At 40.1% G+C, this 8,803-nt stretch overlaps 1 protein-coding gene across 1 annotated transcript in view; it reads left to right on the forward strand.

Moving 5' to 3' along the window:
* TRIM24 (tripartite motif containing 24) overlaps window positions 1-6,118 on the forward strand; it is a 62,149-nt gene extending 56,031 nt beyond the window's left edge. Inside the window, exons 16-19 of the mRNA XM_071727580.1 lie at window positions 491-611; window positions 2,008-2,082; window positions 3,353-3,502; window positions 4,992-6,118. Coding sequence (XP_071583681.1) covers window positions 491-611; window positions 2,008-2,082; window positions 3,353-3,502; window positions 4,992-5,201 — 556 coding nt within the window. The 3' untranslated portion in view covers window positions 5,202-6,118. The remainder of the gene's footprint in view (window positions 1-490; window positions 612-2,007; window positions 2,083-3,352; window positions 3,503-4,991) is intronic.
* Window positions 6,119-8,803: the final 2,685 nt, after the last annotated feature.

Here is an 8,803-nt window from a genome sequence, read left to right on the forward strand (position 1 = left end):
ACATCTGAAAATTTTAGGGAGTGAAGAATTTCCAGTTTTCCAAAAAAAGCTTTTTTAGGGTAATATATAGACAGTAGTAATACATTGTAGATCAAGCTTGTAGAGAGAATATCTAGTTTTTGCCATATAACACATAACACTTTTCCTTCTGTTCAACCTGTATGGTCCCCTCAGTGTCCCTGTAGTTAGGAAACAGAACTTGAATCCTATGAGGCCAAGTGAAAATTTTTATGTCTTTTGTGCCAAACTGTTTTTCTGTTATGACACCATTAATGACACCAGTGCCATTAAAAAGGGAAAGTCGGAATAAAACATTTTCACCAGCAGTCTCTGCCTTTTGTAGTGTTTAAAAATCCACCACCAACAGAACAACACACAATGCAGACAAAAACACCCTACAAATGAGGGAGGAACTTCTCCAGAAATATGTGGAAAGCCTTTTGTTGTGTGCTGCATCACTGAGGTCAATGTGTCTGTTTGTCTTCTTTAGTGGGGAGTGGATTTGTACGTTCTGCCGGGATTTGTCCAAGCCAGAAGTTGAATATGACTGTGATAAACCTGGAAAAAGAAAACCAGAAGGTGCTGTGGGTTTGGCACCAATAGACCGTAGGGTAAGGATAAAATGAGGACTGCCTGCTGCTTCTTGTATTCTGAAATTTATGCACCTGTTAAAAAAATTGATGGTTAAGAAGGAGATTTAACTTGTAAAATAAGCTCTTAGATCTTAGCAGCCCTCTCGTAAGCATGCTGAGCAACACATACTGAGTGTCTTGAGAAGTGGTTGTGATCTGATGCTCTGAGCAGGGAATTACAAAGTGCTGTTTCTAACAGCTCTCACACACAGAGACTTTGCATTGAGATTTTTTTTTCTTTGTGCTTTCCAAATGTGACCTAGAGTAGTGTTAATCAACTAATGGTTTCAGTCTTTAAAGCACATTATCAACTTCCTTTTTAAAAATTAGGTTGGTTCATTCTCCATGAAGATATGCAGAGAAGCAATACTGATCCTGCAGAGATTAACACAAGTCTCTGGCAATAACTGCCCATCTTTTTGCAGCTTTGAATGTTCTGGTGGAAGAGCTACAAAGCAACCAATGGGTCTCTGACTTTTGGTTGTATCCCTTAAACTTCAGAATGAAAAGAAAAAAACTGTGCCTTTGAGCAAAGATTGCTTGACAGAATCATTTGGATTCCTGGGGGGGGGGGGGGTGCAGGGTTGCCTTTTCCTTTGTAGTTGTTTTATTCTTATTTAAAACCATTTTTAAAAGCAAAGTTTGAACTGTATTGGAAATTTTCATCGGGGATATATTTGGCTTCACCTGGCAACTTATGCAAATATACTGAAGTTAGTATTTTATTTGGGGCCTTACTCTACTTGTAGAACCATTTTTTACACGTGCTGCTATCTGAAATGTATTTTGTCTGTATTTTGCTGCAAATGAATGTTACAAAAATGTAAGTTATAAGTCCTGTAAATATTCTGATAAAGAACCAGTAAGCATGAAAGCACACAAAATGATTTTTAGAACCTCTTTCAAGGCTCAAGATCCAGTTTAATATATTTGGAGACACGAAAGATATTCCTTCCCATACCTAACAAAGAGCAATGTAGGCTTTGCAGTTAGAGAGCACTTACAGCCAGATCAGGACAAATATTATTGATATCACTGAATATTTGTAAATCACTAAGAGCCATGCATACTGTTTTACTCCCTGGAATGTCTGCTGGGCTCAGCAAAATGATGAATAATAGTTTTAGTAACTGCATAAGGTTTCATAGCATGCACTTGAGCGTTGACAGTGGTATCTCTCTTGCAGAGAAGGAATGTATACTGCAGGGCACTAGTTATGACATTTAAACTTCCTGATACAGTTTTGGTTCTCACTTTTCTGCTTAGGGGCTGTGAGAGTACTGAGCATCTGTTTGGTATTTTCTATAGCTTATTACATTGGAGCAAATCATGTAGGATTCCCTAGTTACTTACTTATTTATTTTTCTTGACACAGAAGTGTGAAAGATTGCTGCTATACCTCTACTGTCATGAAATGAGTCTTGCTTTTCAAGATCCAGTTCCACCCACAGTATGTATTTTCACTTCTTTCCATTTTATATCAGGAGGCTATCTGACATGTTTCTAATGTCATTTTTATGTTCCACCATTGTCCATTATCAGAAGCCAGGTTTCCCAGACACTGTGTGTATTAAACGAGTATGAGTTTAATTTCATTAAAACTGTCTGAAGGCAAGTTAAAAATTGAAACATTGGGTTGTAGGGGGGTTTACTAGTAAAAGTCCCCCAATGGTTTTACTTAATACTTTAAAAAAAGACACAGAAAATAAGTTTTAGCACTGTCTGCTGATTTCACAGTGCTGAATGATATCACTAGAAAAGTGAGCTGGGATATATTTCAGCTTTTTAAAGAGTTGCCTCATGTTGGGATCTAGACTACTCCGTAGTACTAATGTGAAATAAAATTTCTTCTTATTAGCTTGAAGTTTATTAGTTTAAAATGGTAAACAATACCTGGGTACATTAGAAGTCCAAGGATACACAGAAGAGTTACCAGTGCAATCAGATGTAAATTATTAAGACAGTAAATGGGAAAAGAATTAATCAATAAGTAATATGCTACTGTGTACCCTTTTTATTACATTTGCATAAAAATTATTCTACTGAAGAACATTCCACCTACTTCTATAATAAGAAAAGGCACAAGAGATTAATTTATTAATCATATGATGGTAATGTATCACCAAGTTCAGGTATTATAGCACTTCATTTAAAGCACGAATCTAGATGGGAAAAAATGTGGTCATCATAGTTCGTATTTTATTTTCTATTTTCTAATTCTTTATAAAGAAATAATAAATCTTCATCTTACAACCACAGTTTAAGATGCCAAAATCATCAGCATCTCTGAAATTTCCTACCATTTCCAAGGACATACTTCATGACCACAATTCATCTGAAGAAACCAATGTACCATCTCTGGTTTAATGTGTTGCCAAAGTCACCATATGGTGGTGTTGAGAATGAAACATAATACATGGCTTATTTAACTACATCTAAAAATAATGTCTAAATCATTTACTCTCATACATAGTCAGTGTAGGTGGAAGTTTAATTATTTTTTTTTTTAAAGCATTGGCAGGAGTGTATTTCAGCCAGCAAAATTAGCATATGTTACTGTTATTCCAGAAACTTTCTGCCTGTGTGATAAAAATACAACTGTTGTATCTTAGAATTGTACTTTGAAATAAGGCTAAATCTTGCCTGCTCTCTCAAGGGTTTATGAAACACTAAATAATGAACATTACTGCATTCAGTAATAAATTTCATTCTCCATTTAGGTTCCTGATTACTACAAAATAATCAAAAAGCCAATGGACTTGTCAACCATCAAGAAACGACTTGAAGTGGCCACTGTATCCTACACAAAGCCAGAAGATTTTGTGGCTGATTTCAGACTGATTTTCCAAAACTGTGCTGAATTCAATGAGGTTAGAAAACTGTCTAGATACTTTATCTGGTTTTATAGGCTTAGTTGCTTTCAGGAAAACAGTAGTTGGGGGTGGATCTTAAAACAGAGGAATTTATTGCATTAAACTTATTTTGATGATGAGACTGCAGTGAAAAAAACATAGGTCACATCTGAAATTACTGTGGTGTTAGATGAATATGCAGTGGAGATCCTTTTGTAGAAGAAAGTAGAATTGTAACAAAGATGCTAGCTGAATGGCAGGAGAGTTGTTTATCAGAGAGGTTAATGGTGAGCATTTGATTTAAAAATTGGCTTAATCTTCCCAGCCTCAGATCTTTAATTCAGAGGGATTTTCATTCTGGGAAGTCTATACTCACCTTGATGATTTCTAGTTGCATGCTGTGTGGTTATTATTATCCCTCCCTGTATATACAGGAACATGTGATGAAAAAGGGATGCAGGTACTGAGTGCTTCACAGAATTAGTGAGAGTTACACTGGGAATATGGGCTTCTATAAGTGGCCTCCATGGTCACCCTTGATACCTGGGAATACTTTCTGCCACAGTGACCTCCACTTCAGGAAACTGATGAGCCACAGTGGCTGTGCATGACTTGAGGATAGCCTGGTCTTCCAAGTTACAGTCATCCATTGTGGTAGTATTTTCACTATAATTTAAAAAAAATCCACTAGATAGAGAAATTCTAGTATTTCAAGTGGTCATTCAAAAATAATTTAATACCCTGAAGGTGTACACATAGATTTCACACAGAACCCAACGAGGGCAACCCGGCTGGTGAAGGGACTCGAGCACAGGCCCTATGAAGAGAGGCTGAGAGAGCTGGGGGTGTTCAGCCTGGAGAAGAGGAGGCTCAGGGGAGACCTCATCACTCTCTACAACTCCCTGGAAGGAGGGGGTAGCCAGGGGGGGGTTGGTCTCTTTTCCCAGACGGCTTTCAACAAGACAAGAGGGCATGGTCTTAAGTTGTGCCAGGGGAGATTTAGGTTAGATATTAGAAAGAATTTCTTTACAGAGAGGGTGATCAGGCAATGGAATGGACTGCCCGGTGAGGTGGTGGATTCTCCGTCCCTGGAGACATTTAAAAAGAGACTGGATGTGGCACTCAGTGCCATGGTCTAGCAACCGCACCGGTGGGTCAAGGGTTGGACTTGATCTCTGAGGTCCCTTCCAACCCGGCTAATTCTATGATTCTATGATATTGTTTTTGTAAAGTCAGGATTAGAGTTTTTAGAATCTCTTTATTCAGTATGGCTTTTGCCAGTGCCTTCCTGTGATAATCCCATCAGAGAAAAAAAAGCCATTCGGGGTGTTGGCCAACAGATCTACCCTTGCCCTCTGTTCTGCAGGCTTTTGCTCTTTGGGACCATGTGTTCCACAGGTGCTACTCACATGAGTTGGAGTTTTTTTTGTAGTTTGTATGAGCATCTAATGTGCTCTAAGGGCAAAGCTATTTTGTGGTGCATTAATGCTGTTAATTCACCCAACAGCCTGACTCAGAAGTGGCTGATGCCGGCATGAAACTTGAAGCATACTTTGAAGACCTTCTCAGGAACTTGTACCCTGAGAGAAAGTTCCCTGTCCAACCCAGTTGCCAGAGTGAAAAAGATGATCCAGAACTTACTGATGACTCGGATGAGGACTTTGTACAGCCCCGGAAAAAACGCCTCAAAGGAGAAGACCGTCAGCTGCTTAAATGAGCCACGTGTTACTACAGAACATTTTTAAAAAATTCAGAATGTTTATCACTGTTATTTGTGAAAAAGTACAAACTGTAACTGCTTTTAACTTGTAGGTTTGAGGATGTTTACTAGACTTTCTACGCCTTGTCTGAGACACAAGTCTAATGGAGAAGAAGGCATATGGAGAATTTCTCTGAAGTTCCAAACTTTCATTTGACTTATGGAGCAGCACAGAAATTGCCATTTGCTGGTGGTGACAGCTGTTTGACTTCACTTTGAGGAGGAAAAGAAGTTTGTATAGAACTGGACTTAAAAACATTACATGGGTTCAACATGTGGATTCCTGAGTTTGAAGAAAATGTGATCTCACCAGACTTTTAGTTTTACCAAAGGCATGTGGCTGGCCATAATTTGATTTCTTTGTACTGTATTTAACACAAGCCATGAAAACAGATGGTGTAATATTATTGTCCTGCAATACTGACTGGTACAATGGAAGTGTAGTTGCCCCCAAAGAAGTTATTGGTAACTTTAAAATGTAAGGGAGATTGTATTAAAAATAACTTTTAAAAAGTGGGGAAAAAAAAGAAAAAGCAGTTTGTTTGAGTTTTTAATGGATAAAGTAAAGGACAGAATACTTTTTTGTGCCACTTTTCTCACCACCAGCAAGAAACTATGGCGTTCTTGCACTGTTTTGTTTGTCTCATGTCAGGTGTACCTCTGCTTAATGGAGCCAATGGAAAAATCTTGAGGGGAAAAATGTTTGCCTGCAACTCTCAAGTCAGTCTTTGTGTATGTTCAGAGGAGGAAAAAAAATGTAATTTCTGTCAACAAGCTCTGTTGTTTTTCCAAATTTCTAAATATGTTGTTGTCAGAATGCAACCAGCACTGTTAATCACTTGGAAATACACAAGTTTGAAAAGTCAAAGAAGAAAGATACTGCTCTTCATCTGTCCCTGTTAAAATCTGCAGAAAGATGTGCTTTCTAGAAGCACTGACAACAATATAGATAGTTGTTTCTGCCCTCAGAGATTGCAGAGCTAAAGAAGTATTGGTGTGTGGCTGCCCCAGATATTGGTTTATGTTCTTCTTAAATGAAAACTGAGTTTTCAGGGGTGCAGGCAGTCTTTTGTATTAATTGAGCCCTGATTGTTCCAGAATTTTGAAGGAATTGTCAAGACATAAGAGTGAACACAACCCTGCTTTTGAGTTGCTACGTAGCACTGATGTGGTGCTGTGAATAGATCACTTGAGGAGACGTGGACAGAAGGGCTGCTTGCACCTTCCTCTTATGTACATCTGTGTAGAATCCTGAAATTAGTAACTGTCTCAAAACATCTGCACTGACACTTCTGGATTTTGTTTTCAGGTGGGGGCCTCATTCAATAAGCCATCTGGATGCTGCTCTTGCAAGGAGAGCCCCTCTGTTGGTGTCCACCCTGATAAGCAGGACACTGTCCTTGCCAGGGGAGCCCCTCGTTCAATCAGCACCCTGATAAGGAGGATGCTGTCCGTGTTTGATAAGGAGCAGTGGGCAGCAAGTGGGACCCTGCAGAGGCAAAGCACAGCCCCGTGCCCCACCAACTCATTTCCAGAACATTCTTAAACCCTACACTGAATTAATGCAAAGTAGGCCAAGCCTCACTCAGGAGGTAAAAGTGGCAGACTTGAAACTCGGGGTGCACGCTCCCACCATGCAAGGACCACAACATCATGCCAAGATCATTGGCTGGATCCAAGGGTGGTGACATCTTTTCTACTCCCTCTTTCTTCATCTCTTTATTATCTCTTGCCCTCTTTCTTTCTAACCTTATTCTCGGAGCATATGTTAGTGTAACATCATTTCTAATTTTGCCAAGTTCAGCTGGTTGCAGCCTGTTGTTTTGTGAGTGCAGTTTTGCTAAGTTCTGTTAGTTGTAAGCTGTTGCTTTGAGAGTGATACTGCTGTGTGGGTTTTTTTGACAAGGTTTATAATCTTAGTCAATTCTGAGTAAAGCTGTGTTTTGCGTAAGCCTCCTGGGTAATGGTCTTACTCTGAAAGTACCACACTGAGGTCAGCCTCAATGAATTGGTTGTTAAAAAGAGATGAGCTAAGAGAGGGTTAACCCTGCCCCTGGGGCAGTCAGGGAAGGTTAACTCTGCCTGTGTCTGTTACCCTTCCTGGGAGTGAGAGGTTTGAGAGGAGGACTGGATCTAACCCCTCTGTGAAGGAGTCCAGTCTGAATCTCCCTGGGTTGCCCACCTGGTGGTACATGAATCTCACCTGGTGAGAAGCATAAAGGGGCCTTTTTCTGGTGTCATGTGTGTCACATCCCATCAAAACAAGTTACAACCCACAGAACTCAGCAGTGATATTACCCATTTTATGCTGACAATAAAATTAGAAATGGAGAGAAGGGATAGAGGGGATAGAAGAGATAGAAAGAAGAGAAGGAAGAGGGGATAGAAGAGATATCACTACTTATGATCCAGTGATGATCTCAGCATGATGTGACTTTGGCTGGTGGGTGTGCACTCCCCATATTTCCAGTCTGGCTCTTTTATGCTTCCTGGCCCTGCCTCTCCTGGCTGAGGCTTGGCCTACTTTGCCCAGACTCAGTGTAGGGTTCAAGAATGTTCTGGATTTGAGTTGGTGGGGCATGGGGGTCCAGATGGTTCCTTGGCCTCTCCCAACCGAGTTGACTGAGCAATGACTTTATTTTCCTGCATGCATTTAGTCCTTAAACAGAAGAGAGAACATTTGCAAGATGGTTCTGCCAGAGCTTCCTGTGCTACCCACTCTTCCTTGTTGACTAAGGACAGTGCCCTGCTGATCAGGGTGGCTACTGAATGAGAGACTCCCCTTGCAAGGACACCATCCAAGTGTCTTATCAAATGAGGACCCTACCCAAACCCTACCCAGTTTGTCAGAGCAGCTGTTTTGAGACAGGTATTAATTTCAGGACTCTATAGATGCTACCTGCTTGCCTTTGTCATAGGGTGATGCTGTGCATTTAAATGTAGTGGGCATTTAAGAACACTCAGTTTTGTTTGCAGCAGGCCTTTGACATAGCTTTTGAAATTTCATGATGATTTGGTTGTTTTTCAAGCTGGCCAATCTTTTTTTTTTTTTTTTTTTTTTCTCTTTAATTCGTTTGGATAACGTGGAAAGTTTCTTGTAGCAGATGATTTACTACCACAGAGTACCAGAAAAAAAAAAAAGCAACAAAGCAGCAAGGTGAAGGAGCAGAACAGGCCAATGAAGGAGACCATACTAGCAAAACAGATGAGAACAGTGCACACTGCAGTAGCACAGACCTAAGAAATTAAGAGGCACTGCCATTGCAATATTTGAAATCTTGAAAGCCTAACAATGCCTGAAAGTCCTAAATACCCTGGCACCAAGTTTAACAGTGCTTCCAGAGGAGGTTGGTGTGTGTTTCCCTGGACCATGAGCTTGCAAGGACAGATTTTCTGGGAGGCTTAGTATATTTAGGGGTGAAGTTAGACCACCTATACAGCTTCACACTCAAGTTGTTCTCCCAGTGAAAAACACTGGGGAGAGGAGCACAGATGTACTCCTGCCATCCGATGACTTCTCTGTCTGCTGTAAGCTGTTTCAAAATAGCTCTGCTTAAATA

This window comes from Heliangelus exortis, chromosome 1 (assembly GCF_036169615.1).
Source record: "Heliangelus exortis chromosome 1, bHelExo1.hap1, whole genome shotgun sequence".
In the NCBI taxonomy this organism is placed as follows: domain Eukaryota; kingdom Metazoa; phylum Chordata; class Aves; order Apodiformes; family Trochilidae; genus Heliangelus; species Heliangelus exortis.